This window comes from Camellia sinensis, chromosome 6, assembly GCF_055761805.1.
Source record: "Camellia sinensis isolate YWXY chromosome 6, ASM5576180v1, whole genome shotgun sequence".
Taxonomy (NCBI): Eukaryota; Viridiplantae; Streptophyta; class Magnoliopsida; order Ericales; family Theaceae; genus Camellia; species Camellia sinensis.
Window position 1 is genome coordinate 177062994 of NC_138966.1, and position 20089 is coordinate 177083082.

Genomic DNA, 20089 nt, shown 5'->3' on the forward strand with positions numbered 1-20089 from the left:
ATTATCTCGTGCATAGCACGGGTGATAGGCTAGTATGCAAGTACATGAAAGTAGAGTAATTATTTTGAATTATTCCTGTTTAAATGCAAAATTTTCAATTATTTTCAACAATTTTTTTAAAAAATAACTCATGTTTTAGAAAATATCAAAAAATTAATTTTGATTTTTAAAAACTAAAAATATAAAGGCCCTGTTTGGTAACGTTTACGTTTTCAGTTTATATTTACAAAAATTTTATAAACTGGTTTTTGTTTATTTTTAGAAAAACATAAACTACAAACGCGTTTAGTTTAGACAAAATGTTAAAAAAAAAAACTTAAAAATATAAAAAAGAGTGAGAAATGACAAGTGGTGGCGGGTGGTGGGTGGAGACGAGTGGTGGCGGTGGAAGACGGTGGTGGAAAATGATGGCGGGTGGTGGTGGTGGAAGACGGTGGTGGAAAATGGTAGCGAGTGGGTGGTGGTGGTGGTGGGTGACGGTGGCGGGTGGTGAGTAGTAGCGAGTGGGTGGTGGTGGTGGTGGGGGTGGTGGCAGGTAGGTGGTGGATGGCAGGTGGTGGTGGTGGTGGTGGGTGGATGGGTGACGGTGGCGAGTGGTAGGTGGTAGCGAGTGAGTGGTGGTGGTGGTGGTGATGGTAGTGGCGAGTGGTGGGTAGTGGTGACAGGTGAATGGCGAGTGGGTGGTGGGTGATGGTGGTGGTGGGTGGTGGGTGGTGGTGGCGGGTGGGTAGTAGGTGGCTGGTGGCTAGTGGTGGCGGGTGGTGGATGGTGGTGGCAGGTGGGTGGTGAGTACTGGCAGGTGGGTGGTGAGTACTGGTGGCGGGTAGGTAGCAGGTGGGTGGCAGGTGGGTGGTGGTGGTGGCGAGGGGTGAGTGGTGGTGGCAAATGGATGGCAGGTGGCTGGTGGGTGATGTTGGTGGTGGTAGTGGTAGTGGTGGGTGGTGGTGGCGAACAGGTGGTAGGTGCTAGTGGCGGGTGGTGGATGGTGGTGGCAGGTAGGTGGTGAGTGTTGGTGGCGGGTGGTGGTGGCGGGCGGTAGATGTGAGTGGCGGGTGGCGGGTGGTGGCGGGTGAGTGGTAGTAGTGGTGGCGAGGGGTGGGTGGGTGGTGGTGGTGGTGGCGGCGGTGGTGGTGGTGGCGAATAGTGGGTGGTGGTGGTGGTGGTGGCGAGTGGGTGGCAGGTGGGTAGTGGTGGCGGGTGGTTGGTGGTGAGTGGTGGTGGCAGGTGGTGGCGGGGGATAGGTGATGGGTGGTGGGTGGTGATGGCGGAAGACGATGGTGGAAAATGGTGGCAGGTGGTGGCTACTGTTGGGTGATAAAAAAAAAAAAAAAACTCAAAACTCAAAACGTAAACTCATTTTTTTGTATTTACATTTTTTGGTTAAATTTATAAACTGAGACCATTGATTTATAAATAAAAAATTTACCAAACAAGTTTTTATTTGAGATTTTAAAATTTTTGTAAATATAAACTGAAAAGGTAAGTGTTACCAAATGGCACCAAAATAATGCATGCTTTCAAACTCTTTATGGGATTTAGCTATATTTCCATATCACTCAGGAGTGTTTGGAAATTGGCTTTTCAATAGTTTTTAAATTTTTTATGAAAAAAAACATACAGAAAAGACATTTTAATATTTTTAAATTTTTTTTTTGAAAGAATGTAAAAAAAGATAGAGAGAATGATTTGACAATTTGTAATAATTTTTTTGACTTTTTGAATAAAAACTCTACTTTCCAAACAAGGCTTAAAAGCATAGGTCCCAAGCGTGGTATATAAACCTTGGTGGGCTTAAGCTTTTGGGTTGGGCTTGGGCCGTAGTCCTTGTGGGCTTCTCAGGAAAAACCTTCCACTAGTAAAAGCGGTATAAAATAACATGGCCTTACTGGCATATAAGCCTTGGCGGGCTTAAGATTTTGGGTTGGGCTTGGGCCTAGTTCTTGTGGGCTTCTCAGGTAGAACCTTCCACTACCTAAAGAGGTAGATGAAGAAGATTATTGAGTACTTCGTACATGAAAAATAAGAGTGAAAAAAGATACTGGAGGATGGAATTAGAGCAAATTGAAAATTTTGATAAAAAAGGCAGTACCTATTAATTAAAGAATTTTGTTAATGTTTGTTTTTAAGATATATTTAAACGATTTAAAAAGATTGTATATTTTTTATTGCCCTTTGCCATTTGTTTCATCTGCTATTTGTTGTGCCACTAAGCGGGCTCTCCTTGTCCCAGCCGTTAGGAATAAGCCAGATTTATATCTGTATTGTTGATTAAAGAAACAAAGAAATGAAGAAGAAAAAGAAAAGGACCAATAAAATCCAGTGAGGCCTTCAAAGGAAAAGAGAGTTTTAAGGACCACATCTAGTGAATTTCCACCTAAACTTTTCTCAGTAAAGAATAAGGTGGTAAAGTGGTAGTCTGCAAAAGAAAGTCACCAAGTCAGTTAATGGATATAAAGACCCCAGAGGTCCATTCCTATAATTTTTCACCAATTGCAAGTATTAAGGGGTTGTTTGGAATGTTCTAAATAAGTGTACTTTTTGACTTTTTATGAAATATGAGTTAGATATGGGTTGGATTTGAAGTGATGTGATGTGATAGAGAGGTGATGTGACTAAAATACGATGATATGACTCAAATAAGATAGTGACTTTTTGACTTTTTAGATTTTTTTAAAAATGCCAAACTTGACCTAAATGTCACATTTGTATGCTGGTCCGGCGTGACTATTATCATTTTGATAACTTACACTTTAATTACTTGTCTTCACATACTATGAAAATTGGAATTTTTCCACCAACATATTAAGAAAATGTTGATTTTTCAAAAATGGGAAATTTTCCATTAAGATAAAGAAAAAGTTGAGTGTTTGGCACAGTTTTATAATCATAATTCCACCCCTCTGTTTACATGTGTTATTTGGATAGAGTTTTGAAAATATGATTCCACCACACATTTCAAAACATATTTTTGTTTCACGTTTGACAGATTCGTACATACTCTCTCTCTCTTTTGTCTTTTTCATTCTAAAAAGCAGAGAAATTTTCGAATTTTGAGTCTATCCAGTCATCCTTCCGGACATTTGGCCGGTTGATCGGCCGATTGATCGGAATAGATTTTTTTTTTTTTTTTGCAATCGCCAATCGCCAATCGCCAATCGCCACCTGTTATTTGAAAAATATATATATATATATATATATATTTTTGATATTTTTTAAATATAGAAATTATTTTTTTAGACCAAAATGACAAATTATTTTTTTAAATTAAATTTTAAAAAGAGTTTGATTATGAGTTTTGAATAGAATTTATAATAGAGTTTAGAATTTTGAGTTGTGTGTTTGGTTATGAATTATAAGTTTTTCAATTAAGTTTTGAAAACTCTTTTCAAAACTCATAACTAAATAATTTTTCTCATTTCATATGTCACGTCAAAAATTTAAAATTCAATTCAAAATTTTTTTCAAAACTCATAATCAAATAATTTTTCTCATTTCATATGTCACATCAAAAATTCAAAATTCAATTCAAAACTCATAACCAAACAAATTTTCTTTTTTTAAATTATAATTTCAAAACTCACAAACTCAAAATATAATTCTATTATCAAATTATAATTCTAAAAATTTACCAATCACTACCTGTTTTTGCCATCAATATGATGCAAATCGCAATCAAAACAGCACTGGAGCTTTAGTCATGTTTTGTTTTTTTGAGGACCTTTAGTCATGTTTTGAGATTGATTTGTTGCCTCCGTTTGCGAAGGGGTTGACATTTTGGTTTTTTTAATTTTTTTAATTATTTTAGTCTGGATTAAAAAAATTTAATTTAGGAAGGACTTTTTGACTTTTTTTGTGGGAGAAGAGTGTAATGATTATGGGTTAGATGTGATGTTTTGTTTGTTGTGGCTAAAATAGCCAAAAAAGCTCTTGCCAAACAGAAACAAATCAAACTTAAAAATGTTTGAAAAGTTATTCAATGTGTTTGGTTTGAGTTTTCTAGATTAATTTTTTGAAAATTGAATTTTTTGGTTTTCATATTTTTTTTTTGTTTTTAGTGAATATTTTTAAAATTTTAAACATTTTTTTACTTTCCAGATGCCCCTTTACTTAGATGTATTTAAAAAGTAAAAAAATTATGAAAAAATATTTTGAAAAATTAATAAATACATAAAAATATAAAAACTGTACTGAATTCTTGTATTTTTTTGTATTTTTGAAATTTAGTGAATTTTTAAAAGATTTTTTTTCCAATTTTTTTACTTTTTAGGTGTATTTATGTTAAGTGTGTCTAAAAAATAAAAAAAAATGCTTAAAATATTTTAAAAATTCAGTAAAAACAAAAAAATATGAAAAATAAGAAAGTGAAATTTTAAAAAAAAATGAAAACAAACCAGGTGAATATTTTTTTAAACGATAAATATATACACATTACACAACTATATGAATTTAAAAATAAAACTAAAAAAATCAGAGTTACTCAACTCAATTAAAGTTTGTTCTAGATGAGCCAACAAATCAAGTTTTAAAATATATCTTTATTTTCTCAAACCAAGTATGAACAACTCATTATTTAACAACTCATTATTTAACTTGACTCGATTCATTTGTGTAGAATAAAAAAATTGTTCTGCTATAATGACTTCTTGTAAATTTACTTCATAATAAATACTTCACAAAAAATTATACATGGACAAATAATCTTTATTAAGTTCTGGTAATAAGATACAATAAAATTTTAAATTAATATTTATTCCATAGGAGCAAATGAAAAGAGAAGCAAATTTGTTTTTTTCATTATCATCATCATCATCATAATCGTTATACAACTCAAAGAGGGCTCATAGGGTCCTTCTAACCTACAATTTTTCTATCTCTACACCCTATTTGCCGCCACTAAAGCCTCAAATACATCTGTATACAAAAAAATTTGCGACTCAATAATTTGGCCCTTCAACTCACCACTCAGGTACACTTGCTTTATAAAAACAATATTCACCACCAAGGACTTGCTTTTTGTATTATTGACAAAATGCCCCCCCCCCCAACGGTCAAATGTATCAAGAATATTCAAATTTTCTAATATTTGCTACATTTAATACAAAGAAAAATACTGCTCAAATTTTTGATAATTCTGGTAAACCACCAGCTTTAATGAGAAGGTTGTACCAAAACTCCATGTCATCATCAATATTGAAGTTGTACTCATTGACATGTTCCATTGTACCAATAGAAGCTGCCATTGATGGAGATAATGGAAATGGAAATTGAAATTGTAACTCCTCGGCGAAACCAGCAAAATCCGATTGCATGGTGGAATTGCCGGTTGATAATTCTTCGGACCAAAAACTTTCATCAATTTGAGGAAATGTCTCAGATGTGTCCATTGATTCATCCTTAATGACTACGTTGTTTGGTAAGCCAGCTAAGTCTGTGACCGATGAGAGTTGACTAGAAGAATCTTGTGGGGAAACTGATGCATACTCAGAACTCTCAAAACCCGAATTCAAGGTGTTGGATTCACCTGAGGAATTGGAATCACATTTGGGCTCTGTCACTGTTTGTCCTTTGGTGTTGGAGGTGCTTTGATAATTTTTGAGCCTTTTCTTCAAGTGGGTGTGCCAAACATTTTTAATCTCATTGTCGGTCCGACCCGATAATCTTGCTGCGATTGCAGACCATCTGAAAATGGACAAAAATATGTTCATATAAGAAAATTACAGGAGTTTGTCAAGTTTAGCTATATATTTGTTTAATTTATAGTGGCCCTAGTGGGTAACATGCATGAAAGCATCTGATTAAATTATATTTTAGTTTATATAATTATGACCATTAAGAGTGCACAAAAGCCTAATAAGATATGATCTATGCATAGATATTAGTATTAATGTCATTTGGCCTAATTTTCTGATGGACAAAATAGAGAATCTTTTCAGCCCTTCTTGTGTAATGTTCTTGGTGAATTATACCTTTAGTCCCTTTTGTTTTATTGAGATTTTATTTTGGTTCTGATAGTTATAGTTTTATTAATTTAAATTTCACATTTCTAATTGCGTTTGTTCAAGAACTATATTAATATTTTGAACGGAGAGAGGTCACGCGTAACTCACGGAAGAAAAGTTAATACTAAGCAATATTTTGAATTGTTAATATATATATATGTATATATTTTTGGTACGAAATACTAACCAATAATGATTTTGAAAGGACTAACCAATAATGATCATGAAAAAATTTTCACGGTTAGATTACGTATAAAAAAAAAGGTATGGCATATCCTACAAAAAAATACCACACACTAATCAAGAATGAAAAGTTTTCATGATATTTTTTTCATGATCCGTGGTATTATTCATTTGGATAAAGAAAGCAGTTACTGTGTGGCATCATCAAATTCAACTGCGGCGGCCGTGACAATCAATGTCGACATTGCTAACACTTTCAGTGAAATCAAAATAAGACTAAGATGTCTATAACTATATATTATATAGGAAAATGATAAATTGATAATTATTAATTTAAATAATAAAATTTATTACTTTTGTGTCAGTATTTTATGAAATAATATAATAAAATATCAATCAATAAATAAAATGGAGCGTTGTTTCAAACACCTAATAATTTTTCATATGAAAAAAGCTTCATACCCCCACTGGGGGTCGACCCCAGTGAGGTGTCGGCCCCGGATTGGTTCAAAAAAAAAATTATTTTTTTTATTTTTTTTTTTAAGTTTTCAGCCAGTGGGGGCGCGCCACGTCACTGGGGGCGCGACCCCCACTGAGTGTATGGATCACGGCTGTTTTTCATATATATGTTGCTGATCAGATTTTATTATTATTAATATTATTTTTCATATATATGTTTCTGATCAAAATTTATTATTATTAATATTATTTTTCATAGGTACATTTCTCGAAATCTATGTGATTGAACGTGAGGACCCATATATCATCAGTATGTGGTGGTGTTTGATTCATGGCCAAGAGCATTACATACTTTCCAACAAAATTGAATTAATGAGAGACAGTGCAGAGAAAAACACACACCTATTCCCAAGCATTTCGTGTAAGTTGATGATTGTATCCTCTTCTTCTTTATTAAAATTCCCTCTCTTAATGTCTGGTTTCAGGTAGTTCGTCCACCTCAGTCTGCAACTTTTTCCACATCTCAATAGGCCTAAACAAAATCAATTAAAAAAAAATACAATTTAGTCACTTTATTTCAAGAGAAACTTATAATAAGAAGTGATTGAAATTTGTATAATCAACTTAACTTTATATAATTATGTATATATATCTAGTTAGTTAAATGCAAAGCTAAAAAAGCAAGTAGCAAACTGAAAATGAAGCCAGTTCAAAAAAAAAAAAAAAACCTGAAACTGAAACTGAAACTGAAACTGATGCATTATTTATTTTTTTTGCAAAAGAAATAGGTGGGATTTGCAAGTACTTTATGCATTAGCACTAGGGGAAACAAAAATTTGGCATGTCTGGTTGTGTTTTATTCTCTTCGCTTTCGTTTTTCAAGTTTTCTGAAACAAAAATAACGAAAAGTTTGAAAACACTGGTAAATTTTCGTATCATTTTATTTTTGTAGGTTCAACAGTTTGAAGAACTTTTTCAAGTTTCTTTAAAAAATAAAAAGTTTGAATTGTTTTAAGAAATACAAATTAATGTATTTCTTTGCCGTATATATATCTAGTGGGGATATATATAGGTAGTTAATTACCAGCTTGCTTAGGAAGAGCACGCCAGTTTCCATGGCCGTGTTGTCGTATGAAAGCGATCAAAAGTTGATCTTCTTCAGCTGTCCATGGCCCTTTCTTCAGTCCCATCTTCTCACAACAAGGAGCTCTCCCCATCCTAGTTTGTTCTTTCTGGGACTCACTCTGCCGATCTGCCTCTCTCTCTCTCTCTCCCGTGTTTTGTTTTATTTTGTTGTTTTGTTTTTGAATTGAGATACCAAAGCTCTAGTGTGTGTTTGTAAAAGAAGGGTAAGGGTGGGGGGGCTATTTATACTGAAGATGTTCTGCCAAGTCAAAAGAGATGTAGAATAGTCCAAGGGCAGTACTAGTTATTCAAAATTGCCTAGCTTGCAATTTCCTGGAAAGGGGATCTCTTTATCTCATATATTTATCAACAATGATTCATCCCATTAAAAATATTACTATTAATAGCACTAATACATTAAAAAAGTAAAAAATAAAAATAAAAATACAACTCCAAGACCAAAACATCACATCATTAATGACGGGACCCACTGCCACCTAATTAGTGGGAGCACTAATTAGTGCTCCCAAGCATTTTTCTATATTTATATATTTTTCTTTAAGACTGAGCATATATACTAGTTGTGCAATTGAAATTATTCATGATGCTTGCTATAGTTGGAAATTTTATCTCCATTTTTTTTTATTTTTTATAGGCAGCTCCTTTCCGGTTTACAAACTGGACCGGATGGTAGGGTTATTCGTGAATCAATTTTGTTCAGTTTGATACTAATTTTGGAATCAATTCAATCATGATCGGTTCCAAATTTTTGGAATTAGAATCAAACCAATCATGCACTAGAACTAATCCAAACCAACCCAATGTAGGTGGGGTTCATTCAGTTTGGAACCACGGTTTCATCATATTAAAAATAATTGAGTCAATATTTTTTTCTAATTTGTTTACCTCTAATTTTGCATTAATATTTTCTTCTTCCTCCAAGTGCTTTAAAAATTCAATTTAAGAGACTTCACAATATCACCACATCTACTATCATGGGCTTATCAACTTCCATTTCATTTGAACTTTTACTCCTCCTATTTAAAGAAGAACTTGAAGCAAAGTCTAACATTTCATAATACACATACGTACGATTCTTGAGTTCTCTTATTCTCCACACTAAATCATTTACCTTGTTAGTAAGTTAAATTATTTACCTTGAAGTATAGTTTATTACTCTTGGACCAATCATTCAAAATTTGTTCAATTGCAAAGACTTCGTAAAAATAGGAATTTGAAGTAACATATAAGACCATGGTAATATAAAAACATGTCAATATAATATAAAAATTAATATATATATATATATATATATACATGTATAGGTTTGATTCTCAAGTTGGTTCAGTTTAGATAAGGCCTAAACCAAAAATCAATCCAATCTTATCGGTTTGACAATTTGAAGACACGAAAAAACCAAACCAAACCAATTGGAAGACCCAAACCAAAGAGGTCAGTTTGGTTTGGTTCTTCGATTCTCTAGTTATTTTGAACACCCCTATTAGATGGTGCTGTTTAGGACCGTAAGGCCCATCACGAATTTTGTTTCGATAATTTAAATTGTTCATTTTTTTTGAACATTTCGTGTATTTTATTTACACAAAAATTAAATCGATCCAATAATTATAACATAATCAATTTATCACGTTTGTTACCAAAAAAAAAAGGATCTTTATTTTAAAAAACACAACTGTCATCCTTTTTTTTTGTGTGTGACAAAAACACAATAAATTGAATAAATTACAATTATTAAGTTAACTTAATTTTTTTATATGAATAAAATATAAAAAATCTAATAAAATGAACGATTTGAATGATCAAAACGAACCTCTGAAGAATTCCACATACTCAAACAACGAGAAATTGGCATGAACTATAAGCAATGAGAAATAGTCCAACACCACTTTGGAAAGGACTTGGCTTTTGAAAGATAATGGCACCTTAATTAATTATGACGTTCCCACTATCTTAAAAAAAAAATTATGACGTTCCTAATTCAATGTCCATGTGTGACAAAGTCCACATTTGTTTGTTAGTTAATTTTTTACAAATGTTATCTACTCGAGAGAGAAAAAAAAATTCTAAAAAAAATTGTTCATAATTTGAATGTATTATCTGAGTCACATCAAAATAAATTTAATTTTAAATTTTAAACACTCTTTTCTAAGTATTTGTTTTTTGAATGGGTAAGATTATCGATGGGAGACTCTAATTTGGGCTTAGGAGTCCACTTTGATAATCTAAATTATTTATTTTGTTATTTTCATGTGTAATTATTTGTAACAATTAAATTGAATTGATAATCGTAATCACATACTTTTATTATATTTAAAAAAAAATTATCAATTTTTATAAAATTAATTTGTTTTTTTTAGTGTATGATTCACACACAAAATTATAAAATAAATAACTCAAATTACATAATGAGACCCAGCACGCACCCAAATTATACCTCTTCAACTTACAGTAAACCAAAATCTCATCCTTTTATGAATGATAAGTGACAGTCAAACAAAATTTTTATATAAGATGATATAATTCTTGAATAAAGTAAAGGAGAAAGTTGACAAGAGTTGTCAATTTAGTGACTTGGTAAAGGCGCACGAGGAAAGAGTAGACGAAAGAAACAATACATGCATTCGTCCATGGATATACCTCGTATTATAATCATAATCACCATGATAAATTAAAAACATATATAAATAACAAATGACCTTAATAAAATGACGCTTACGGCTTGTTTGTGTAATAGTCTTCCCAAAGAAATTTCAAATGATATTTTTAGATTGATGGTACTACGTGCATCAATTAATATATTAATTAGTGTATTAATACTAGTTATGATATTCTTATTGACCCTATTCATTACACAAATTATAAATATCAAAAATTTCTTAAATTATATCACATTATTAATTGATATACAAATTACCTATAGTATTATTCCTTTTAGGTAGCTCCCGATATCTATTACTTTTATTGCTTCTTCAGTATATCTGCTTTATCCAAATAGCCTCAACTCAAGCACACCTTCCCTCTCTCTCACTTCTTTGATATGAGGAGCCCACTTTAATTCGAAAGCGATGCATTTATAATTTTATATTCAATCTTTGAATTCATGTGCCGTCAACTCAAGCTCACCTTCCCTCTTGCTTCTCTAATTTCATTATTAGGCTCTAGTTTGAAAGCAATGTGTTTGTAATTTTACATTTAATTTTTTTAATAATTTTTAAAAAATAGATTAAATTTAATAACTACTAGTATTTATTGTTTGAAATATTAACAAATAGGCATTTAAAAAGAAATAAAAAATAAAAAACAAACAAATAAACAACCAACGTTACAAAGCAATAAAATCTTTTTAGTTGTATATTTTAAATAATTATATAGATATATAGGCTCTGTTTGGTAACGTTTACGTTTTCAATTTATAGTTACAAAAATTTTATAAATCGGTTTTGTTTATTTTTAGAAAAACATAAACTACAAACGCGTTTGGTAATTGACAAAATGTTTAAAAATATTTAAAAATATAAAAAAGAGTGAGAAATGGTAAGTGGTGGCAAGTGGCGGCGGAAGACGGTGGTGGAAAGTGGTGACGGTGGGTGGTGGGTAGCGGTGGGTGGGTGGGTGGGTGAGTGGGTGATGGTGACGGGTGGTGGGTGGTAGCGAGTGGATGGTGGTGGTGGTGGTGGTGGCGGTGGCGGGTGGCGGGTGGTGGTGGGTGGGTGGCGGTGGCGGGTAGGTGGCGGTGGGTGACGGTGGCGGGTGGTGGTTGTGGTGGGTGGGTGGGTGACAATAGCGGGTGGTAGGTGATAGCGAGTGAGTAGTGGTGGTGGTGGTGGTGGTGGGTGGTGGTAGTAGGTAGGTGGCGGGTGGGTGATGGTGGCGGGTGGGTGGCAGGTGGCAGGTGGCTGGTGGTGGTGGGTGGCTGGTGGTGACGGGTAGTGGATGGTAGTGGCAGGTAGGTGGTGAGTGGTGGTGGCGGGTAGGTGGCGGGTGGTGGTGGCGGGCGGTGGATGGTAGTGGTGGGTGGTGGTGGTGGTGGTGGTGGTGGTGGCGAGGGATGGGTGGTGGTGGCGAGTGGGTGGGTGGTGGCGGCGGGTGGTGGTAGCAGGTGGGTGATGAATGGTGGTGGCAGGTGGTGGTAGGGGGTGGGTGGTGGTGGTGGTGGTGGTGGCGGAAGATGATGGTGGAAAATGGTGGCCGGTGGTAGCTAGTGTTGGGTGGTAAAAAAAAAAAAAAAAAACTCAAAACTCAAAATGAAAACACCTTTTTTGAGTTTACATTTTTTAGCCAAATTTATAAACTAAGACCACTGATTTATAAATCAAAAATTTACCAAACAAGTTTTTATTTGAATTTTTAAAATTTTTGTAAATATAAACAGAAAACTGAAAACGTAAGTGTTACCAAACGGCACCATATTGTTTTATGTAAATGAATGATTATACTATTATTTGATACACACGTATATACTGCAAAAAGTTTAACTGTGATAAGATTAAAATTGTTCTTTCAAATGAAATTAATCGATGGAGGAAGGAGGGAGTGGTGGATATTGGAAACCATTAGAGCAAAATGACATTATTTTGTTGTAAATTATTTGTAATAGCATTAATGCCATCACAAATAACCATTTTTTTTACAACCATATATAATGTTGACACAAGTTACACCATATATGTTACAAAATTATTCGCGACAAGAGTTTGCCATTGCTAAAATTCACATTTGCAATGAGTTATATCACTGTTGCAAAAAAACAACAAAAAAAGAAAAAGAAGGTTTGGACCTAATTTATTCTGATTATAGCGTACATCACAATAAATCTGAGTCTACACTATATGCATTCCAAGCTAGTAATTTTCTTTTTTTTTGATATTGTCAATGATAAAACTGGACCATCTTTTAAGGAGAAGCAATTTTGATAAATTCAACTAATCTGGATCTGCGTAGGTTGAACTAATTTCCCTAACTCCTGCATATGAGATACCCATCTACAAAAGCTACAATTGCTCATACCGTTTCAACCTTTTACTCCTACTATTTATTAGAACAGTCCCGTTTTGTAGCTCGAATCTCTGAAGGCTCGAATGGCCTGAAATTTCAAAACGACGTGGTTTTGTAATTATTTTTTATTTTTTTATTTTTTTTCCCTCTTTCCTTCGTTACTCACAGAAGAAGAAGAAGAAAGAAAGAAAGAAGAAAAAAGAGAAGAGGAGAGCAGAGAGAAAGAGATCAACCAAAAAAAATGGGTTTGATTTGTTGTTGAAGATGAGGGGTTTAATCAACCAAAAATGTGCAGAGAGAGTGTCACGACCCAAACCCGTCCCTATAGGTTTAGCATCGCAACCGGCCAGTAATCCGTGATTACCGAAGGCCTGCTTGACAGTAGTGACAGTAATACAGAGTAAGGGGCTGGCGGAAGCTAAACAGTAATAAAAAGACGTCCAATGAACTGTGAGAATCTGTATGCAAAAAGACTTTTATAAACAAGCCACATTCATGACCAAACACATATATACATACGTCATATACACAAACATCCCAGTTATGGACCAAATCCCTTCACCATAACTGTACAATCAAGTCTTATTTATCTATTACAAAACAGAGACAAAAAGGGTGGATCAGAAACACCCCAAAACAGCCGTAGCTTGAACGTACTCGGAACCTCGAAGTGAGGCATAATGGTTGGCTCTACAAAACGAGAGCTTAACTTGACGCTCCTAGCATCGGTCCGGTGCCTGGACACCTACATATAAATATAAACAGTGAGCTAAAGCCTAGTGAATAACATATGCGTAAAGGGGTTAAGAATGAATGTCCTTTCATTAATTAAAGCAGTCATTTGCATCAGTAAATCAATTATTCAATCAGTGGCTCATATTTCATGCCATATCAGTCATTTAGAATTCATAACAGTCATACGTGGTACGTCTAATAGTAAAACAGTACAGTAGGTCTTAATAGACCGAACAGTCAGTTGATGGCCATCATAATAGGAAACAGTAATAGTTCCAAACATGGGAATTGACAGAGATCTCTGTAACAGTAGCAGCAACAGTACAGTAACAGTAAGCTGCTATGGATGCCACGAATACAGTTTACAAATAGGACAAACATTCATTCAGTAAGTAATATCATTTCAGAAAACGGTACAGTCAATCGTTCAGAAATAGTTGTAATTGAACATATCTTTACAACATTGTTACTCACAGAGTACTGGGCTATAAATAGGCTAGTCAGCATCCTCGGGGGCCAACCCTATACAGTTGCAAAACGAACACACACTAAGTTACACACTTGGGATTAATAACTTAGCCCCTTAACTCGACTCGGTGTGGTTCTATAACATTATCCTTATTAAAATGCCTTAAACTTGGCCTAGGAATGCCTAGGATGGAATGAGGATGCAAAAATACACTTTAAAACACTTTTCAAAACTTGCTGAAAACAGGGGTCTCGCTCGAGCGTAGCTTTCTACGCTCGAGCGAGCTTACCAAAACAGAGGGGTCGCTCGAGCGTTGTGTAGACACTCCATTTTTGACCGCCCTTAAGATTTGGATGTCGCTAATGGCTTGCTTGGTGATGAAAGTTGTGTAGGGGAAAGGTTCAGTTTCTTCAGCAAGGAGAGAGTCAAATCCCAACTTCACACCCCATTTTGGACCAAAGCTATTTTGGATGATTTTTAGACCTTAAAACCCTCTCTTTCAAAATATTTTTGAAACAAAGTTCCTACAATGTTTCGAGGCTCACATTTTGTTAAATGTTACGTTTTTCGGTAAACCGAGCCAGGACAAAGTGAAAATGAATGAAAGAGAGAAGAAATTTTTGAAAAATCTTTCAAAACACCTTGTTTAAGGGTTTGAAGTTGAGAAAAATAGGAGAAGAGGGAAGAAACCCAGTTGGGGAAGAAAATGGGCACGAATCGCTAAGACAGGGACGAGCAGTCCTCGCTGAATCAGGCCTATTCATTTGCATACTTGGATTTCAGCTATGAGGCCACCAACATTGGAAAGCTTACTTCTGAGGCTTCATTTTGCACTCAAGAATCTCCTAAATCCAAGTCCGGACGGGGGAGATATAGTTAGTTGATGTAGGGCATCAATCCGGTTGGACCGAATCTGTGCGGCTTCACCAAAACAGGCATAACGTTTTGCACAGTTGGAATTTTAATGCAAGGCTGGCGCCATTGGAAAGCTAACTTCTGGGGCTTCATCATAAGGGGTGGCCGACCACCTTGGACCTTTTGACCTGGTTGGCCGACCAGGTCAAGTGGTCGGCCGACCACTTGAACTGGTCGGCCAGCTACTTACAGCTTTGTCTCACTGAGTGTGTTCCAACTGTGCCAGCTAGGAGGCATTTGCTACATCCTCTATACACATGTATGGAGGATGTTTAATCTTGATTTTAAGCTTCCAAGAGAAGCTTTGGACCATTGGCTCTATAAAGGAAGGCCTCTCCTTCCTTGGCAAGGGTTCAGAACTTGGTGAGAGCATACGCCATATATCTCTCTTTGTCTCTTCTTTTAAGCTTCAAAGAGTGAAGTTCTTGCCCTCCTTTGCGCACTACCTCACAACCTAACCTCTCCATCATCCATCTAAGCACCTTGGAGCTTATTTTCAGAGGCTAAGGAGTTGCTGTTTTGGTCCCGAAACTGCTGGAGTTATTGGCTACAAGGGTAACACTCTTATTCCCTTTTTGGTCCTTATTTTGTTTCATATCTTAGCTATATTTGCAAGCATATTTGGGCTTTTTCATAAACTGAAAAAAGTCTTATTTTGAGCCCTTCTTGAAGTTTGTTTGAAGTCATTTTTCTGTTGGGGGTCATCTACCCCTTTGCATGCTTGTTTTCATCTTGTTTTGAGCCATGAATTAAGGCCTTTGTATTGTGCTTTGTTTGGCCTTTTATCCGTTGAAATCCAGTGAATTTTCAGTGGCTAGCATGCTTTTTTGAGCCTCAAAATCAGAGAGGGGTGGCCCTCACATCCCTTGTCTTGTTTACTAGCATTCTTGGCCTTACAAAGGAGCCCATATTTTCACACTTATTGAGCATGTTTCAGGCCATTTTTGGTGGGTTTTAGGGCCTATATGACCTCTGTCCAGAGGTGGTTTTACCATATTAGGTGTCCCTCTTGCATGTGTAGAACAACCCTCTTTATAGCCTATCAAAGGAGCCTATCATTGTTGCATGCATAGACCATGTTTCAGTGGATTTTTGGGGTTTATTTGGCATATAATACCTCTGAATTTTTCTGGTTTAGTGGCCTCTTGAATGCTTAATATACTTGTAGTGTAAACCCTCTTCACTAGCTTGTATTGCATGTTGCTTTGGCCCTTGATTTTAGCACTTTTTGGCCATGCCTTAAACTGATTTTGTGCATGTTTTGGACTGCCTTAGCTCTGTTTTTAAGTCTCATGGTCGAATGATGCTTGTTTTGCATGCTTGTAGTACAATATCCATGCCTAGCTTTGAGTTTTGGGGCCTATTGCATGCTTGTGTTGAGGTGTTTCCATATTTTGGGGCCATTGTATATCATGTTTCAGAGCTTATATTCATGCCATATATCCATGTTTTCCACTCTTTAAATGTGTTTGAGAGTTGTGCATAAATGCCTTGTTTTTCGACTATTGCATGGGCTTCATTTGAATGCATTCCGAGCCATCGTTTTAGACCAATTTCCCACTATGTTGGACCTGCCTAGGGTCTGTTTGGGGTTGGTTTTTCCATTTGTGCATTGCTTTGTGTACCTCTAGTGTAACGCACTTCACTAGTTTCGGTATTCGGGCCATCTAGCATGCATCGGGTGAAGTGTTTGCATGATTCGGGATCATTGTGCATCATATTTCAGAGCTGGATCATGTGCCATTCTATGCCATATTTCATCATTTGCCATGCTTTGTTATAGTTGCATGTTGTGCCTTAGGATCGGTTCTTTGCATTCGTGCATGTTTATATGTATTTCGGTTGTCTCATTTTCATCATATGGCTACTGATTTGAGTGTGGCTGAGGTCCACTCATATTGGTTTAAGTCCATCTTGTATTGTGTATACCATTTGGTTCATGTTATTGCATGTTTGACCATCGCATTGTGTATGCTTTGATTATGCCTTTGTATATGTCCATCTTCGTATGTGTGCATTGTGTATGCCATATAGCTCATGTGCATTGAGTATGCCATTCTAGGTTCATAGCATTACGTATGCTAATTGCATGCGTGCATATCATCCCTCGCATGCCAGCATGACTTGGTTGCATTGCATTTAGGGTTGCATGTTAGCCACATTGTGTATGCCATCTCATTGCATTGTGTTTGGAGTAGGGTTAGTCCAAACACGGGAAACGAGGGACGTTTCGTACTCAAAGTGATGAAACGTGTCTCAATTCCCAGTCGCCGACACTTAGGATTACCCATGATGGAGTTTGGGCCATGTTGTGTTTATATGTGCATTCATTTCATATTGAGTCGTGCAATTCGACTCCTCGGCCATCATGCATCGAGATGCACGATCGCTGGTACGAGGATCGAGGTCTACACTCCCTAGAGCTTGTGCAATGACAAGGAGAGTGGTCGTGCATACATATGTAAAAATACTTTGCCATGCCCCTTTCTTGCTCTCTGTTGTAGCAAACCGGAAACTGACAACAAAAATTGGTCAACAACCTTCTGGAGTTTAGTACAACATTCTGGGATCAATTGCAAACAGAGGCGAATCGGGGCATCGCGAGGAATTTCCCGACGAGGCAGCTCAAGCATGCATGCATCTTTCATCATTCGGAACAGAGCTGAGGCGGTCCATTTAGCTTGCATGCTAATTTATTTACTTTCCTAATTAATTTGTTGATTAATTAGGGTTTTGTAATATTTAATTAGCTAGAGCAGCTAATTATTTATTCGAACTGTATTATTTATTCGGACCCTCCGATGGAGGGCAATGCTGTAAATAAGTGCGCGTGCGTGTGATGTATGTCTTCCAACCCCACGTATTTCTCTTTTTTATTTACTAGTTTATGATGGTTAGTTTAGGGCACGTTTAAATTAGTATCCTTATGCTCGTATGTTTGCATCCATTCATCTGTTTTGCATACACCGGGCTCGGCGCATCATACTAACTGCATTGTATTTCAATTCCAAGTTGAATATTGCATTTCATATGCTATGTTTAGAATAGCCGAGCCTATCTTAGTTGCATTCTTGCATGTGTTGCATTAGGCATTTCAGCATAGTTAGGATTCATGCATGATTTCTAATTAGCTTCTTTCTTTGGCTGGGAGTACTCGATAAGTGTTTATGCTTTAGCATCCTTGCATGCGTATGAGTGACTGCCATGATAGCATGCTTACCATGAGGCTATATGCTTATGTGATATAACTGCCTGAATGCCTGTAGGTGAAGGTTGGGTTGCTTGAATTGGAATAATTCGTCGAAACCTGTGTTTTAGCCTACTTGCGAGTAGCAAACTTCAATCCATTTCAAAACAAACGGATATGCGATGCTTTGTTCCAACTTAGGCAATCTAGTCTATACTTGTATGTTGTGCGCATCACATAGTAATTCTAGGCTAATAAACTGGAATAAGAGCTCATATTGTTTTCAAAACTTGATATCATGGTTAGTAGAGGCCGATCTTTGATCGGGCGAGCGGGGGTGCTCACGAAGTGACCCTCCCCAATCGTACCCAAGTTCCCGAGCCGAGGCAACTTTGGTGATGACGGACACGTGGCCTTAGGCACGAGTCAGGGTTTCTTAAATTCTCCCAAATAAAATATTTAGGTGGCGACTCTGTATCTGGCAAAGCAGTCCATGTTTGGCACTTCTTTCTAAAAATTAAATTTTCAAAACGATTTGCCGGATTTGGACTCTTTGATGATTCATCGGTTTTGCATTGCATTCTGCAAGATTAGATACAGGACCATGACAATTGAGTTCGAGCTGTAGTAAGTCCAAATGAACAAAACGGGATTTCCCTCCCGGGGCGTTCGGGGACATCTACACGTAGACTCTCTCGCTCGAGCGGTCTGTAAAAACATGAAAAGTACTGGATGTTGAAAATCTCTGCTCGATGCTCGCTAGAGCGTGAGACACAGCTCTTCGCTTGAGCATAGGTCTCGTCGCTCGAGCGTATGTCTGCGCCCACAAAAACCTGAGAGCTTGCAATCTACGCTCGAGCCAGCATTCCGTCGTTCGAGCGGAGCCCTGAACAAAACGATGGTCGCTCGAGCGTGGAAGCCAAAATCTGGAATTTTCAGATTTGCCTCCAAAGCTCAAACCAAGCATTACACTTACCAAAACTCGACCTTTTGGGCTCATTTTCTGGAAAACACTTGGAAACTCTTACCACAACATGTTTTAAAGATCAATTTTGTAAAATCAAGCCCAAATGTGAGACAATTAAACACAATTTCAAGGAAACTTTCATGAATTATGTAAGAACATAACATGCATGAGTTCCTATGAACTCTAATGCTCTAAAACATGATCAAATGCAAGATTGAGCTCAAAATCATGGTGAATTCATGGACCACAACAAAAATATGAACATGCATGTAAGAAATTCCTATGAAAGCAACCTCAAAATCAAAGAACATGTACATGCATGCATGAATTGGCTTCACTCTCTTAAATTCCAACTCAACTAACCATGAATTCACCTATTTCATTAATATATAAGCTCTAGATGGCTCGAAAACAAAATTAAGGGTTGAGCTCTTACCTAGGCTCTTCAATTAAGCTTTACTTAAGCAAGGTCCTTGAGCAAATGAACAATTCTGCAAAATTCAAGCCAAATTTCTAGATGAATTCAATCTCCCTCAAGTCTCTCTCTCTCATACACGGTTTTGGTCTTGCAAGATGAAATGGATGGTATATCAAACATGAAAGAAGCTGAGAAGGGATGGCCTTGAATCAAGCCACTAGGTAGCAATTGTGTAAATAACTCAAACTAGTGTAAATTTGCATTATTTAATTTAATTAATCATTCCAAATCAAATTTTAATTAAATCTACCATGAAATCACATAAATCCTAATTAGCATAAAATACTAATCAATTTCTGATTTGGTCGCCGATAAGGCCTTCAATTTGCAATTCGAAATTAAAAACATGAACAGATCATTTAATGACAAATAGATAGAAATGCATTTAAAGTAGCACACTCATGCAAACAAATTAGGATTTCATTCTAATCAATTACTTATCATGCTCAGTCACAGTTTAACACTAATCAGAGATAAGGGTTGTCACAGTCTTCCCTCTTTAAAAGAGTTTGGTCCTCCAAACTCGGATTATCTTCATTTTGGAAGAATACTGGATTCA

At 36.1% G+C, this 20089-nt stretch overlaps 1 protein-coding gene across 1 annotated transcript; it reads right to left on the reverse strand.

Moving 5' to 3' along the window:
• Window positions 1-4718: 4718 nt before the first annotated feature.
• LOC114279626 (transcription factor MYB30) lies at window positions 4719-7983 on the reverse strand. The gene is made up of 3 exons (XM_082875519.1): window positions 7726-7983; window positions 7044-7173; window positions 4719-5679 (listed from the first exon to the last, which is right to left on the reverse strand). The coding sequence occupies exons 1-3, from the start codon at window positions 7856-7858 to the stop codon at window positions 5115-5117; spliced, it is 828 nt and encodes a 275-aa protein (XP_082731645.1). The 5' UTR covers window positions 7859-7983; the 3' UTR covers window positions 4719-5114.
• Between the last annotated feature and the right edge of the window lie 12106 nt (window positions 7984-20089).